This window comes from Castor canadensis, chromosome 7 (assembly GCF_047511655.1).
Source record: "Castor canadensis chromosome 7, mCasCan1.hap1v2, whole genome shotgun sequence".
NCBI classification, from domain to species: Eukaryota; Metazoa; Chordata; class Mammalia; order Rodentia; family Castoridae; genus Castor; species Castor canadensis.
The window spans coordinates 39,383,678-39,400,870 of NC_133392.1; the positions used below are offsets into that span (position 1 = coordinate 39,383,678).

General features: G+C 38.7%; 2 protein-coding genes across 4 annotated transcripts in view; one reads left to right on the forward strand and one right to left on the reverse strand.

Moving 5' to 3' along the window:
- Positions 1-212: 212 nt before the first annotated feature.
- Positions 213-9,216, forward strand: Ankrd1 (ankyrin repeat domain 1). Its single transcript, XM_020184951.2, has 9 exons — positions 213-393; positions 1,048-1,227; positions 2,084-2,221; positions 2,354-2,461; positions 3,706-3,804; positions 5,024-5,122; positions 5,321-5,419; positions 5,555-5,653; positions 8,374-9,216. The coding sequence occupies exons 1-9, from the start codon at positions 370-372 to the stop codon at positions 8,482-8,484; spliced, it is 957 nt and encodes a 318-aa protein (XP_020040540.1). The 5' UTR covers positions 213-369; the 3' UTR covers positions 8,485-9,216.
- Positions 9,217-15,404: 6,188 nt separating this feature from the next.
- Positions 15,405-17,193, reverse strand: part of Rpp30 (ribonuclease P/MRP subunit p30) — a 29,078-nt gene continuing 27,289 nt past the window's right edge. For all 3 annotated transcript variants that reach the window (XM_074078789.1, XM_020184952.2, XM_074078790.1), the window contains one exon: positions 15,405-15,592. In XM_074078789.1, coding sequence (XP_073934890.1) covers positions 15,483-15,592 — 110 coding nt within the window. In that variant the 3' untranslated portion in view covers positions 15,405-15,482. The remainder of the gene's footprint in view (positions 15,593-17,193) is intronic.

The following is a 17,193-nucleotide window of genomic DNA, read 5'->3' on the forward strand; positions in this document are numbered from 1 at the left end:
GATGTGGTGCAATATCTACAGACAGCTGTCCCCTGGCTTCTTGATAAATAGGATGACTTGCATTGCTGAGCGGTGTGGTCACTGCCAAAGGAATGGCCCTCTCACATTTCTTCCTGATTCACATATTCAGTGTGGCAAGCTTGTCACCCCCTCCCACTTGGGCTTCCCAGACACTGAGTCTGGAATGAAAATTCACCTGCCTCTGAGTTGGCCACTGGTGTGGGCAGGGGTGTTACTTGGGTTCCCAGGTTGGAAGATTATCTCATCCAGCCCAAGCTATATAAGCTGACTGGTGTGGAGAGGCTCAGCAGGCCAACTTCAGGGTTCATTCCACAGGATAAAACACACAGACACACTACTACCAACACGATGGTGTTGAAAGTAGAGGAGCTGGTATGTAAGACATATTATTTTTTCACAGTGAAAATTGGTTCATTTGGGTTTTATTTGAAAATTGAAATGCCCTTTCCTTTCAGGTATTGTGCAAGGGAAGTCTGAAAATGTCCTGTAAGGAAAAAAGTTTGGTTTATGTGATGAAACAAGTGAAACTGGACAAAATGGAGCTGGCAGTAATGAATTCTCTGCATATGTCCTATTTATTATCATCTTTGGATTTATTACTATGCTGTGGAATCACATGTACTTATGAAAAATGCCTTAGGGTAGAAGTTTTGTTTGCAAGAATATATACCAGGAAACTTTACAACTCAAGTCCAAGAGTTACCAAATTACCTAAAATGAAGTAATGTTAAATAAGCAGGGTTGGGGTTGTTAATTTACTAGGAGAAATGTGGTTATGTGGATTAAAAGTAGATTTAAATCAGCCTAACCTAAACCTTGATTTAACAAGGAGACTGGGACAAGTGCCTGAAGATAATCCAGGGATATCTGCAGCTATTCATTGCAGCCTATTATCTGAGTCCGCATGTCACAGAGGTGGCCCTCACCAGGGAGGAAGGACCGAGGGCCTCCTGTAGCATCTTCTCTGGAGAATGACCCTAAGATCTGCACGTCTGCTTCTGACCCTGCCATCTTCTTCCCTTGTAGGTGACAGGGAAGAAGAACAGCAATGGGGAGGCAGGAGAATTTCTTCCTGAAGATTTCAGACATGGAGAATATGAAGCCGCTGTTACTTTGGAGAAACAAGAGGATCTGAAGACACTTCCAGCCTACCACGTGAGCCTGGGGGAGCAACAGTGGAAAAGTGAAAAACAACGAGAGGCAGAGGTGAGACTCTTCCTTGAAATCCACTAGTGGGAGATAGGGACTGGGGTGGGGGATGGAGGGGTCTGGAAGGAACAAGAGAAGAGAGAAAGAAAATAAAACCATGACATCTAAAGATGTCTCTTTAGCAAATTCCAACCTATAATGAGACAATGTATATAGAACAGGTTTTGGGAAATAATTCTTAGACAAGACCATGGTTTCTGGATTCTGAATCACTGATTCAATATGCTACGATCATGTTTGGATTGAAAGATAGATTTGGAAAGGCAATCATGTCCAGTGAGTTTCTGATGCCATAAACCATTTTCTTAACCCCAAGCAAAGGAGACCTCTTTTTTGCAATAACATGATTTGCAGTCTGCATAATTGTTAGACTGTAACAATCTCTAACAGAGATAAAAAGTACACTAGTTAGCTGTGGTCTCTGGGTAGTCTTTTTCTGAGGTCCTGATTGAGGGACCATCTAAAAGAAAATGGCACTGATATTTTAGAACTTAATATATATTATTAGATTCTTTTGGGTTAAAAATGTTACTTTTTGAACATGATAAAAATTCTGTAGAAATCTGGTACTAATTACAAAATTGTTTAGAGGCAATATTGTGTCTCCAACTAGTCAAGAGCTGATTTAATAGCAAAGAAATTAAATATGAAGACTAATTAATTAAAAATTAGACCCTCAGATACTTGAACAAGAAACCACTCAATTTAAGTCAAAGATTTATTTAAGATGTTTTATTTTTTTGCTCAAACTGTCCACATCCTGATCTCAGACCTTGTAGATATTTTTAGATACTACCAGAAATCCTGTCAGTAGAACTCATCGTATTTTTACAATGTGAATTTCTTTTTTTAGCTGAAAAAGAAAAAACTGGAGCAAAGATCAAAACTTGAAAATTTAGAAGACCTTGAAATCATCATTCAACTGAAGAAAAGGAAAAAATACAGGAAAACTAAAGTTCCAGTTGTGAAGGAACAGGAACCCGAAATCATCGTAAGGACTACTTGGTTTTGTCACGTGACACATCCAGTGTTGTGCTACAGGGAATGGTGGAGGTTGATTGAATGTTGGAAAGATCACAGGAACTTTCATGCTGTTTTTGTTTTTTTTTTTTTTTTGCTTTAGACAGAACCTGTGGATGTGCCTAGGTTTCTGAAGGCTGCACTGGAGAATAAACTACCAGTAATAGAAAAATTCTTGTCAGACAAGAACAGTCCAGATGTCTGTGATGAGGTAGGCTGATACAAAGCATTGCAAAAGTATAGCTCATTATTTTTCTGTTTCTTATGCTTCACCTCAGCCTTGTGAATGTGTTGCCAAAGTTTTTCCATCTGTAACAGGTTTCCTAGCTGTTGTCACACACATCTATCTGCCAGAAGCATAACAGAAGGGAGCATTCATTCCCCTCCCTTCAAAAACACACCAAAATTCTAAATTAATGCAATGGATTGCATTGCCTTTTGTACTCATAAAATTCTGGTTGATTTATATGAGTACAGTTTGTCTCTAATTTCTAAGAACCTTGGAGAAGACTTTTAATAAGACAGGGTCAAAAATGACTTTTGGTGAAATATACTAGCATCATCTTTGGACCCAAATGCATCACCATTAGACAGGGAATCTGGAGAGTGGAATTCAGGAGTTCTACCACTGATTGGCTATTTGATTTTGAGCAGCTCATTTGCTTTCTCTTTGCCTCAATTTCTTTCTTTTTATATATTTATTTATTTTTGTGGTTCTGGAGCTTGAACTCGGGGCCTATACCTTGAGCTACTCCAACAGCCCTTTTTTGTGAAGGGTTTTTCAAGATAGGGTCTCACAGAACTATTTGCCTGGCTTTGAACTGCAATCCTCCTGAGTAGCTAGGATTACAGGCATGAGCCACCAACTCCCGGCTTTTTGTCTCAGTTTGTTTAAATATAAACATAGCTCACTAGAGTGAAATAATGCTCAAAGTTGTTCTAGGTATACTAGTCTATTAACTCATTCATAGGATGCAATTTGACAGAAATCATTAAGTTTTTTTGTATTTTTCCCCCATGAACTAAAATGGGTAATCACACTAAAAACTGAATCTCCCATTCTCTTAAAAAATGAACTAGTTTTTGATAGTCAACCTAGCAACAACTCTGTATAGAAGAAAAGTGTCTGTTGTGCATGACAAATGCTACAGGAACAAGGATGGTACAAAATACAAGGAATGGAAATGTTAGCGTTTAGGTGGTTTTGAGGTTTTAAGTCCTTATCTCTCAATGTAGGCATTTGATCACTTAGAAATCTATGGCAGGAGGCTCAAATTCCAGTTGCAAGATAATTGTTCTAATTCTGAAATTCTAGTTAACTTTGACGTCTCTGAGTCATAAAGAAGCACTGAAGTTTCTATCAGTTAGGTCATCAGAGTCCCCAGCTTCATGCCTCTTTAAAGGATTATGCACATTTATATATGCACTGCTATCTCTTTTTAAAATCTCTGACAGTATAAACGGACGGCTCTTCATAGAGCATGCTTGGAAGGACATTTGGCAATTGTGGAGAAGTTAATGGAAGCTGGAGCCCAGATCGAATTCCGTGATATGGTAAATATATTTCTTTGCTTGGAAATGAGCCAAAATAAGTAGACTCCAGAAAGCCTACAATGAAAAACTGGCCTGATTGGATTGAAAATTGATCTGAGAGAACTAGGCAAAAGCTCATTTCACCACACAAAGGAAAGTTGAGAGATGTGACTAGGTCATGTGGAAAATATTTTCCATACATACTGAAAAGGAGAGAAGTGTTTCAGGGAAGAGGAGGAAGTGAAAACTTGAACAGAATTCAATAACCTCACCAGAGAGTTGGGTTATTATCAAGACAGTGGCATTACTGAGAAGTGATACAGTTGACACTTGCCTTTCAACACTCCTCTCCTTCCATTACAAATGGCAGCCTGCTCTTGGCTCTTTGGCTGCCCACAGTATAAGAATTTTCTAGCTGCACACTTAATATGATAGATGCTATTTGCCACCAATGAGATTTGGAGCTAGACAGCATACTAAATAATTGCCTCTAAGGAAAGTAGCTACTATTCAGACCATAATAATTCAAACACTGATTTCTACAAAAATCAGTATATAGGCAGCATATTTTATGAACTTAAGATTGAGCTAGGACAATACTTCATTTATTTAAATGCAACTCAATTTGACTGTTATGGCAAGATGGAAAAGGAACAGAAAAAAAAATCCAAAGGACTTGGCCAAACTGAATTCAAAGACAAAACAATAATGAAAAATAATGATAATAAAGTCTGCATGGGGAAGCACCAAAAAAAAAAAGAAAAAGAAAAAAAATCATAAGCATAGAATTTGGACGACCAGAGATATACCAAATACAGCAGAGAGGAGGTGAGGTCCCAAGCATAAGTGCAGTGTGCAGTGACCACAAGTGGTGACAGCTGAGACACAGAGGGAGGCTCTTAGCATAAATGACAGCAGAGCACCAGCAAGAAATGGGCAAAGAGCCAATGGGGCCCCAGATGAGGTGTCAGATCCAGATTAAAATATTCTGGAATGTTATTTATTAAGAACCTCTTAATGATACACACAAGTGCACACATAAACTCACACACAGGTTAGCTAAAACATTTGCTAAGAGCCTTCAACTACAACAGTTAGAAGCATCCATCCAGATGAGGACTATCCCCTTCTATGACAGTTGCCCTAGCAAATCCGTATTATCTTGGGCCTTAGAAGCTAAGTATGAATCCCCTACCTGCTTCCCATTTATATTGTCCCGTCCTTTTACCTTCCCATACAGCTCGAATCCACAGCCATCCACTGGGCATGCCGTGGAGGAAACCTGGATGTCTTAAAATTGTTGCTGAACAAAGGAGCAAAAATTAGTGCCCGAGATAAGGTATTTCCCCTCCTGGCCCCCTCCTTTCCTTTTTGCCTCCGTCCTCTGCACTCCCTAAGCCCACTTGTGCACTGAAGTCCTTTGGAAGTTCATGATGGGTGGGCACCCTAGCCACATCTCTGCCCTTACCTCCCCTGGGGTCTGGGACAGTTTCTGTGATCACTCCCAGTGAGTCAGCATTGTTTTCTAATTTTCCAGCTGCTCAGCACAGCACTGCATGTGGCTGTGAGGACCAGCCACTACGACTGTGCAGAGCACCTCATTGCCTGTGAGGCAGACCTCAATGCCAAGGACAGAGTGAGTAGCCAGCAAAGCTGGGTCTCCTACAGCTGTATCACCTACTGGGAATCACTTAAGTAAGCTGGGATGCCCCTGTGGATCCCACTTCCTCACTTCAGACCCTTCCCTATCCTGTTTGCTCTGCTTCTCTAGGAAGGAGACACCCCCCTGCATGATGCTGTGAGACTGAATCGTTATAAGATGATCAGACTTTTGATTATGTATGGTGCAGACCTTAACATCAAGAACTGTGTAAGTAATTAAAACAAGGGTACTACTTGTGGTCTCTTTAATTTTCAGAATTTCTTAAATACTTAATATTCCCATGATGATAGTTGATTTGGAGGATCTACTGATGACTTAAATGCCCCTGTCCATTTCCATAAGGGCACTGTCAATCTTTACCAGGACTCAGGTCCCATGATTAGAGACCAAGAAGCCAAAGTCACTGCATTAGTCAGTGCCTAATAATTCTTTGAAAATTTGGTATTGAAAATAAAAGACAGTCAAAATTGCTTTTAAAAAAAAAAGTTTTAGCAAGGATCAATTTTAGTATAATGAGATAGACTGGGATGGGGGGGTGGCTGGAGAGAGAGAGAAACATTTCTTGCCTTTATGCAGGAAATGGAAGCAAAGACTCCTAAAATTGCTTATCTTCACAAACATGTATGTTTGGAGAAGTCCAATTTGCCTTGGTCATTCCTGGCTGAGCAGAGCCTGGAGTTGATAGGGATTTAGATTAACACCATCTCTGAAATGGCCTAAGATTACAGTGATCAGTGGTGTCAATGAGCTAAAATTAATCAGTATCTAATCTGGGTAATTCAGAATAGTACTTCTTTCCTTATAGTAATGTAAAATGTCACCATTTTCCCCCAGGAGTAGCCAGGCTTTTGCTGATACTTTTCAGATAACTTCCATCCATTCTCCACTTTGGCTTATACATGTCTCAAAATAATTTCTTATATTTAGATTCTGAGAATTCTTGTAGAAGTATATATTAATTTAACTTCATCTGTAAGCAGGGACTGTAAGCAATTTTTCTTCATGTTTCTAATTCCTAGACAACTATTATCTACTATAAGCTTTAAAAATATCAGCAAGAGGAATGGGTATAAATTGCTAAGAAAATAATTTTGAAGATTTTTGGAGAATCACTTTACAAAAAAAAAGAAAAAGTATCTTATAAATGCAAATAATTTCCTCCTCTTGTCTGTGGGACTGTGAAACTGGCAGAATATTTTATCATTTAAAAAAGAAGAATCAGTGGGACATGGTGGTACATACCTGTAATACTAGCACTTAGTACCTGGAGGCAGGAGGCTAGTTTGGGCTACATAGCAAGATCCTGTCTCAAAAGAAAAAGAATAATATAAATAAGTAACAAAAAGAAAAAAAATCTGACTTGAAGAAACAATGAATGGTGATAAATGGATGAGAAAGGGTTAACAGTAAGGCTTCTTCATACTAGCAATGGGATTGGTCTTATCTAATAATTTTTTGAAATCGTTAGAAAAAGAGTAGATTCAAGGAAATTTCCAAAGCTGCAGAAAATATGAAGATATTTTTTCAGGCAGTGGGGGACTACCAGCATAGATAAATGGCATACAGATTCAGGAGATTATATAAGTAGCCAGAAAATCAGGAGATAAATTTTAATAGAGAGGAATACAAAGGATTTGTGAAAGAACAGCCCCCAAAATGCAAATAAGACTCATGTTTCTGAATTATCAGTTATCCCTTAGCATAAAAGTTGTGCACCTATTAATGTCATTGACCCAATAGATTGATGTTCTCCTAAAAATGACAGTAGGCTATTGGGTACTATCTTGAAGCAGACTAGAAACAGCATACAATATTCTATGATTGTCCAAAATTCTCTAGTCAGGAATGTCAACCCATTAGTAGACATTTCTCAAGGAAGATACTACAGAGATGGGGAACTTCTAAAATAAAGGTTACAGAATCACTAACTCAAATACTCACAGGAACCCCATAGATTATATCAGTGATTTAAATTTGCAGCTTCTGGGGTCCATGCATGTGACTTAGTGGCTCTTTCTCACTGATACTGTGGAATCACAGGTACCATGTTCTACCTCTTCTGATTTTTTTTTTCATAGAGGTCTAGGTAGGGAATAACTTGATATCTAAGAGTTGCCAATTAGTTCTAACCTTAAAAAACCTCTAATCTGGACAAAACACAATAGGTTTGTAGACTAATTTGCATCTCAAAACTGCCCGTTTGCAACCTTTGGGTTAGGGTGCTTCTGAATGGAGATGGAAATATTTAGAATTTCTCATATCTAAGACAGAAATTGAGAAGCAACATGGTTTTAATATTTGTAAGCATCTTGAGACATGTGTAGAAAGGAAATCAAATTTTGGTCTCAAAATTATTTATTCACACATTATTGATGTGACATTTACTTCAAGAAAAATTTATTTCCTGGGAAGGTCTAATGAAAATTCTGAGCAGTTGTGAAAAATCTGCTTTAGGAATAGCCAGCATCAGAGCAGCACCTCAGTGCTTAAGCCAAGGTGCTGAAGCAGCTCATTCACTGCAAGTTCTTATCAACTCAAGAACTGTTTTCTAAATCAATAGGACCAAGAGGGATATTGCCACATCCCAGAGCCCATTCTGCAGGAAACTGAAGCCATTTAAGGGCAGTTTTGAATGTCATAATGACTGGGAGTGCTCTTGCCACATAGTGTCTAGAGATGAGGGATTTTACATTTTACCAATACCTGGGGTAGTTCCAAGAGGGAAAAGCCAAAGTAAAATTCCAAAAGCATCTCCATGAAAAACAATGAGGACTGGCTTGAATAAACTACAGGTTACACATAATGGAAACCATGAAATACCTTGACACACACACACGTACACACACACACACACACACACACACACACAGGATGTGAACTGATAGATGTTTTCCACCTGCAAGTCAAATTTCTTCTCTTTTGACTAGGCTGGGAAGACCCCAATGGATCTGGTGCTACACTGGCAAAATGGAACCAAAGCAATATTTGATAGCCTCAAGGAGAACTCCTATAAAACCTCTGGCATAGCGACATTCTAAGGGAAACAGACTCTTATCAGGAGCTGTTCACTGGCATTTTGAAAGCATGGTCCAAAAGCAACTAGACATAAAATTGAGCTTCTATTTATCAACCTGCTATGAAGATGTGACTAATGAAGTTCCCAGAAACACAGGGTTATAGGTATTTAAATTTCCTTTAGTGGAACTCACTCTACTTTTATTTATTTCTATTTATTCAATGACACTGACATTCAGAATTTCATGAGCATCCATTTGGTGAGCAAAACTTAATTTGTATGTAACACTTTCAGAGTCTTCCCATAGAGAGCTCTTAAACCATGGAATGAGCAATGCTGTAAGTGTCTTCTTATGTGTTTTCACTCACATAAGGCATTTCGAAGATTTTTAAAGGACAAGGGTGATTATTACAGCCCTCTCTTCTTCTGAATTTTTAATGCTGATATTTGAATGAAGCAATGGAAAGCATGTGATGGGGAAAGAAACAATAGAATGAAAACAATTCTGTGAAAAGGACAGTAAAGCCAGCTATTTTGCCCCTGGGTCTAGTGTTGTTTTACCAAGACACAGCATGTACCAAGTGAAGAGAATGTCATGAGTGTGAGTGCAGGGCAGTGGAAGGGTGGTCAGTGGGGCCATGCAGAAGTGAGTTTGATGAAAAATGATGAAAGGAAATGCAAAATGTAAATGTATAAATGTATATTGTGTTGTATGTATATTTTATATTCATAATAAAAGCAAACAAACCCTAAACCTACTTCTAAGTCTTTTCTAAGTATGGTGGAAATGTCCTATGTGATAAAAGCCCTTTGGGAAGGTTTTGTTTTCAGTTTTTCAGACTAGAACTGTCCTGTATAAATAGCACTCTCAGCACGTAATATGTATACAGATCATCTGGGGATCTTGTTAAAATGCGGATTTGGATTAAACTTGTCTCAGGTGGGCCTGGGATTCTGCATTTCTAACAAGCTCCCAGGTGATGCCAAGGCAGTGGAATGCCACAGCCACACTGAGCGGCAAGGCCCAGGACCATCACCAAAGGAACTGGAGTTCTCCTCCAGCAGTGTGGAGAACGAGACCCCTGGTGATCTGAATGATTATTGCAAGTTCAACAAGTGCTTAAGTTTCCACTGGGGCTTAACTCATTAGTGCAGGTTTAACAATCACTGTATTGTGGACAGGGGCTGGCAGGCTTAAAGGCCTCCTAGAAGAGGACACTCCGGATCAGTGAGTTTAGACCCCCAATGGGAGCTGTTTTGTTGCCAGCTGCTAAGATTTCTGGTGGAAAAACAGATTGTCTGCTCTGCCCTCCCCCACTATTTTAGAAGAGTGTAGAAGTGCTCAATCCATAATCACGAAGTCTTCTGGTTAGCTGGTCATGGACACAAATGGAAATGTTAAGGATGGTTTGAAATATTTTAGTACATTTTCTATGTAGTCTCTTACCAACCTATAGAGCTCGCTTCCCAGAGTTATTAGGCAGCTTTATTCTCCATGCCCTCTCCTTCCTGATCCCTTTTTGCCACCCACTCCTCAGCCTCCCCACATGGTCCTAACTAGTTTGTCATTTAGGCTCACGGTCCTTCAACTTCTTCCATGTAAGCACCTTCAACACAGACATTTCTTTTGCTAGTATTGGTATCTCCCATGGCATAACTTGGAGGTGTTACTATGTGACCAAAATGTCTCCCTCAAGCCTCTCTCCCAAAAAGAGCTGGGAGGGCAAAAGAGAGAGAGTGAAGAGTTAAAAAGCTTTAGGTTGCCACATACAATTATTTACACTATTAAAGAGGTAGGCAGCATAAGAGACAACATGGAACAAATCTCATCAGACTAAAGCCAACTGTGGTTAATCTCTGCTAATAGGAAAGATAAACATGTTAGAGAAATATTCCAAGTTTATTATTTTTTTGTGAGCAAAGGAGAATTTATTAAGATAGAAAAAGTAGCAAAGAGTACAATTGCAGAGTTGTGAGGGATCCCAAGAGAGGGTGCCCATATTCCAAGTTTCTATCACCCAATTAGTTAATTTTTATAAGCTCTTCCCACTGCACCAACTCTTTGTCCACCATCTTTTATCTTGTGTTCCCTATCTTAGAGAAGGGCACATCCCATTGGGTAATGGAGAATCCTGGATGTTGTTCTTGACCTTTCTCTTTACCATCACCTTTTAACCAACCACCAAGTCTTACCAAGTATACTGCATAATTGGCTCTGTATGTAATCTGTCCATATCCTTCAATTCCAGGCCAGGCTTTCAATACCAGGTGAACACCCTTAATTCAGATCAACATTACTTCTCTAAATTAAACAAACAGCTCTTCCTGGGCTCCTGGCCTGATTTACTAATTTACCTCCAGGCTTACTTATCACTGTTTTTCAAGCTGCAGCCAGAGGGATTTTTCTCAAATGCAATTCTGATCAAGTTACTCTCTTCTTTCAAACCCTTTTACAGCTTCCCATTTCCCTTAGTATGAAATGAAAACTCCTTAACATGTCTTTAGAAATCTTTAAAATCTGGCTGCTGCTAATTCTATTCTTATCTCTCATTACTTTCCTAGCCAAACTCTAAATTTCAACTCTACTGAATTTTCAGTTCCTTAAAGAATCCAGACACTTGCTTTACTGTTTTCACATACTGTGCCAGCTCCTGGAAGGCTTTACTTCCCACCCAACCCATTACATAACATGTCCTCATCCCTTTCCTTTGGTGTTGCTGTATTTCTGCCAGGAAGCCATTCTTGAACCCTTAGATTTTTTTAGTCCCTTCAAGTGTATTCTTGCTGTACTTTATTTCCCCCCTATGCTCCATCTTTCATATTGCTTTTACCTCTTCTTCCAATGGAAAAAAATTCCACTCTTGTCTTGAACAAGTAATACCATATTATTTAACTAATACAGAAATGAATAAGAAAGTCAACATCACCAATAATCCTAATTTCATGACATTCTTTCTGATTATTTCTGTGTACCTTATGTATAGGTACTGTCCATTTAGTTTTATAGCTTTTTCAATTGAACAACTTATTCTAGATGGTATTTTTTTTTCATTGTACAATGGAGCATTTAGCTAATCCTGCTGTTATTGGGCACTTAGGTTATTTCAGTTTTCTATTTTAGACATTGTAGCAATGAATACCCTCACTCATGTACCCTTTATACATAACCAGTTACTTCTAAAGAACAAATTTGCAGAAGTATCTATAAAGTTGGTATCAAATTATACCCTCAAGGTATAATTTGACAATGCCACTACCTTTCCTGACCTTGAAAATACTCATTTTAGAAAGTTTAAAATGCTTACAACCTGACCAGCTTAAAAGAGTTATATCTTTAAAGTTTTCCTTAAGGACTAATAGAGTTCAGTATTTGTATGTTTACTGAATGCTTTTTTGGGATCTTTATTTTGATAACTTTAGTTTGTGCTAAACTGTTAGCTTGCTAACTTTATTCTACTAAGTTGGGTCCACTTGAAATGAAGATTCTTGTGCAAGTGATGCTGTGAAAGGGAATGCGGGAATTTGTATCTTTGTGAATATAGTGGTCTTGTAAAATTATGTAACAGGTTTTTTTTTTATCTAAACTATAGGCTTTTGTGTATTTATTTTATAAATGGATACCTTGCTGAACTTTTATTGAAAGTATTATCTTTAACTGATAATATTGCTACTATTTACTGGTGACCAGTCATCATGTCCTATTGTGAATAATGGGATATTTACTTATAATAAACAGAAAGCAGGTACAACTGACTGCAAACACTACACAAATTCCCATAAGCTACAAAGCACCTATATTTCTAATTGATTTCCGTTTGCTTAAGTTTTGCAAGATAGTCTCACCTGCAAATTTTACCTCATCATGAAAATCCTCAGTAGTATACCTGATTCAGCTAGTACAGTTAATGCATAAAGTATATTAAAATGGTCTGTTGCATTATTTTGAAGCTAAGTATTTAAATGTACACTTGTATGCCATTTGTGTGTGTGCATGTGCTGGGGATTGAATCCAGGGCCTTGCACATACTAGATAGGTGCTCTACCTCTGAGTTGCATCCCAGCCCCCAGGTTTTTAAAGAAAGATCAAAGCCTATGGGTGCTCTGATGGAGGATCTAAAGTTGTCCTTATGTTTTAGTTTCTTTAATTGCTCCAATGAAGCAGTTTGAGTACAGAATTTTTCCTGGATAATTCTCAAGTCTCAGTTGTCCTGCTCACAATTAATTTGATAGAAGTTGTTTGCGGGGTGACTGGATACAGCAGCCTCTATTGATGGCATATTATCAAATAGGGCTCCCTAAGCCCTTCCCTTCTTCACGAGGTCTGAGATAGAAACTGTGTCAAGAAGGGGAGATTCTGTGTGACAGTGGGACCAAGGAGGACCACCACAGAATCATGTGGACCGTAAGATCCACCATTCTGTTGCTATAGCCAAATTCAATGTCACAACTAGGAAATGCACTTGACAAAGTGGTCATTGAGGTCAACGAAGGTGGAAGAGTGGGTGTTACCGTTTTACAGTTAACAAACCTGCTCCTCAGTGTAGTTCAGGATGCGTTAGGGGACCCTCTGATGCCTGCCTCACCACTTTTATTTTAAAACAAGGTCTTGCTGTGTAGTCCAGGCTGACCTCAAACTGATGATTTTCCTGTTTCACCACTGTGCTGGCTTCATCACCTTCCTGATATCATGTTTGGCAGCTTTCTCTAGATGTGAGCCAGATTAACGGCCGACAAGTCAGAGGTGGACACATAGGACATGCCAGTGAGCTTACCATTCAGCCGAGAGGACCTTGCCCATGGCCTCACCAGCACCAGTAATGAAGGGATGTTCATGCCAGCTTCTGGGTGGCAGTGATGGCATGGACTGTGGTCACGAGTCCCTCCATGACGCCAAAGTTGTTGTGGACAACCTTGGCCAGGGAGGCTTAGTAGATTGTAGTGCAGGAGGCATTGATAATATTGAGGAGTTGTTATACTCCTCCTAATTCACATTCATAAAAAACGCAGAGGCATCATTGACTGGAGGGTGGCTCAAGCCGTAAAGCACCTGCCTAGCAAGAGTGAAGCCCTGAGTTCAAACCCCAGTCCCACCAAAGAATAAGTAAAATTCACTAACAAACATGGTGTCATCAAAAGGGGCAGAAATGATGACCCTTCTGGCTCCGTTCTTCCAGCCACAGCTGTCCCTGTGATAAGACACTGGAGGACTCCATTTCATATCCAGCACCAGTGCCACCCCATTTGATGTTGGCAGGATCTCTCATCTGAAGAGGGAAATGGGCTTCTCATTGATGACATGCTTCCTATTTTCAGCCTTGACAGTGCCACTAAACTTACTATGGGTGGACTCATACTAAAACATGTACACCATTCAAATACAGCTGAGGCCAATAAAGTGGCAACAATATCCACTTTGCCGGAGTTAAAAGCAGCCATATTGTCAAACAACTGGCCATATTTGTAAATTCTGATCTTCACCCATCATCTCAGGGACGTGGCTGGCACTGCCTGAGAAGTTTGTTGAATAGGGAGGAATAGATAGCTGAGTCTTTTTAACTTTTCTAAGCCTTTCCAAAGCATAAATTAGATGGGAATTCTTCGACCCATCTAATAAAAATCAACATAGTGCGTTGATTTTCATAGTTTTTAAATTAACTTGCGAAATTTGTAGTATTAAATGCAACTGACATAAACAGACTTGTGAACAAATACAGATGACTTTTGGTGAATTCAAGAGAGATGAAGGTAGAAGTAAACAGCTAACCAAGAAGTAGCAGACTCAGTGTTTGGATGCAGCAGCAGAAACAGCTGCTGCTACCATCACTGTTACAGAGGCAATGGTAGGCTAATCCATCAAATTGGCCAAGGGTGTGTCAAAGATGTTTTATTTTTAGAACCACTGTATTAATGTGTGTGTATGAACATATATATGTACTTATGCAATATTCCTCTACTGGCACTACTGCCAAGGATTTTGTTTTGCTTTTGTTCTTTTGAGATAGGGTCTTACTATGTAGCCCAGGTTGGCTTTGAACTCAATATCCTCCTGGCTCAACCTCCAATGTGCTACTGTGTGTCACCATGCCTGGCACTTTTCAAAGGTTTTACTGATATTTATAAAATAAGGAGTGGATATTAAATTTTATCAACCATCTTTTTTGGCATCTATTAGAATATTCTGACTTTTCTCATTTGACCTATTAATATGATAAAGTATACTGTACTAGACAGAATTGAAATATCTTAATATTAAAAATTGAAATATCCTTATATTCATGTAATAAATCTCACCTGTTTTAATGGTTTCTATTTGCTAATATTTTATTTTGACATCTACATTCATAAGTGAGATTGGTATAAGGCTTTCTCATTTATTTATTTATTTATTTTTCTTACTTATTGATTGATTGTAGTCCTGGGGCCTCAAACATGCTTGGCAAGTGCTGTGCCACCAGCTCTTTAATCATTTTTTTAAATTTTTGAAACAGGGATGAACTAAGTTGCCTAGGTTTGCCATGGGCTAGCAATACTCTTGCCTCAGCATCCTGAGTGGCTGGGATTACAGGATGTAAGTGCTGCCATGCCCAGTTGGCTTTTTTTTCCTTCTTCTTCTTTTTTTTTTTAAAGTGCTTTACTAGATTTTGTTTGCTATTTTAATGGCTTGGGTATAAAACTTTTATTTTTTCTTTTTTGTAGTACTGAGGTTTGAATTCAGGGCCTACACCTTAAGGCATTCCTCCAGCCCTTTTTTGTGAAGGGTTTTTTTCAAGATAGGGTCTCATGAACTATTTGCCAGCCTGGCAAACTGTGATCCTCCTGCCTCCTGATCTCTGCCTTCTGAGCACCTAGGATTATAGGCATGAGCTTTTTTTTTTTTTTAAAGCACAGCTTAAAACTGTTTGTATAGACTACTGGTTTCTATCTTCAAATGAAAACAGCAAATCTTGCAAAAGTTTTATTTTTGTTGTGGCTGATGAAGTATAAAAGGGAACAGGCAGAGCTGAAGACTGGGCATTCTTTTCAGCTCTCACATTTAGCCTTCTTGCAAGCTGGAAGAGAATCATCATCCCCTTCTGGTGGCCGAGGTTTCTTCACTGTAGAAATAATTCCAAAAGCAGTTTTTCTAGTTTCTGAAAACCAAGAAGTCACAGTGAGGAAGGTAAGACACAACTTAAAGAAAGACAGTTTAATAAGCATCATCAGATTTCTATGGCTTACAGCACTAGTAAATGACAAAACCATGGTGAACTGTGATGGGTGCTGATGCCATGTATGGTTAAATCTTTTTATGATTAAGATCTAATTCAGTACTAAGGATTACCTCACGGATAAAACCACAGGGAAGGACTATCTTTAATGGTTTGTCCATGGCATCGTATGCAGTCAGAACCCAAGGCACAGGCACTGTCTAGGGAGAGCTTTATGCATGATGAAAAGATGGTCAAATCACAAGAGTAAACACAGCAATCATACTGCCCCTATAGTGAGGGGTGTGCTCACCTCATTTGTACTATGTACCATATCTTTCTCACTAAATCATCAGTGTACCTCTGAACAATCAATAGTACTGGATTGCCTATACCCAAGAATGGTCTGGATACATAACAGGTATCGAATAAATGCTGCTGAGTGAATGAATGAAATCTAACTCATATTTATTGATCTATTTTTATATATTGGTGACAATGGGCAAAGAAAAACGGAGGTTATTTTACATGCTCAGATTAGGTTGGCAACTCTGGCTGCTAATCAGGTTGGCCAATCTCTGATAAAAACTAACAGGCAGACACTGTGTCATACACAGAGGGCATTAAAATGTCAAACAGTGTTTTTTCCTACAATACACTGGATAAATTAAGAACAAACATAATAGGAATGGAGGCACTCACAAGAATCAACTGCATGGATGAATGAATATAAAGTGACAGTACTAGGAATAAGAAAAAACAAAGGGAAGAAGAGAATGCCTGGCAAGAATATTTAGAGATACTATGGCTGGTGTGAAGGAAGAGTATGAAAAAGGAGAAATTGAGGCTGGAAGGGTAGCTTAGGAAAGGTCTTATACCATGAAAAGAGACACTAACCTTGTCCTTAGAAAATGGAGATGCCCATTAGTTTTAAAGGAGGTAAAAATCGAAAGAACCAATGAACAGAAATTTTTGACAGATTATAAACAATGAACAATAAGACTTTTATATCAGTTAAAGCAGTTATTTTATTTTTCCTATTCTGTTTTTTATTTATTTATTTATTTTGGTGGAGGGCAGTAGTGAGATTTAAACTCCGGGCCTCATGCTTGCTAGGCAAGCACTGTACCACTTGAGCCACTCCACCAGTCTAAAGTAGTTCTTCTAGTGTCTTTTGAAGATAAATTTATTTTTTTTGTAACAGCAAGAAGTTAATTTCTATGGCACTACTGTTTACAATTTGATTTCACATACAGTATTTTCTTTAATCATCTTGCCAAGGAAAAGTCTACAAGTAGCTTTAAAGGAATTATTTACCAGTGTGCAATTTTGTTCACAAGGAATTTAAGCAGATGATCCCAACTGTCTATGTTGGTCTAATGGCTAACTGATGACACCAAACTTGTCAATCATATTCTGCAGACTTTGGCCTTGAACCTTTCCTCACAACCCTCTCAGAATTGCTATTTACTGGTTTCTGGAAACCCACAGAACCTGTCTAACTCGATTATCAGTGGCAAGCCATCTAATGTTGTGTTGAAAGC

Coding starts and splice junctions, on each gene's coding strand:
- Ankrd1 (XM_020184951.2), top strand. CDS start 370: ATGGTGTTGAAAGTAGAGGAGCTG. Junction 394..1,047: donor TGTTGAAAGTAGAGGAGCTG/GTATGTAAGACA, acceptor CTTCCCTTGTAG/GTGACAGGGAAGAAGAACAG. Junction 5,420..5,554: donor ACCTCAATGCCAAGGACAGA/GTGAGTAGCCAG, acceptor CTGCTTCTCTAG/GAAGGAGACACCCCCCTGCA.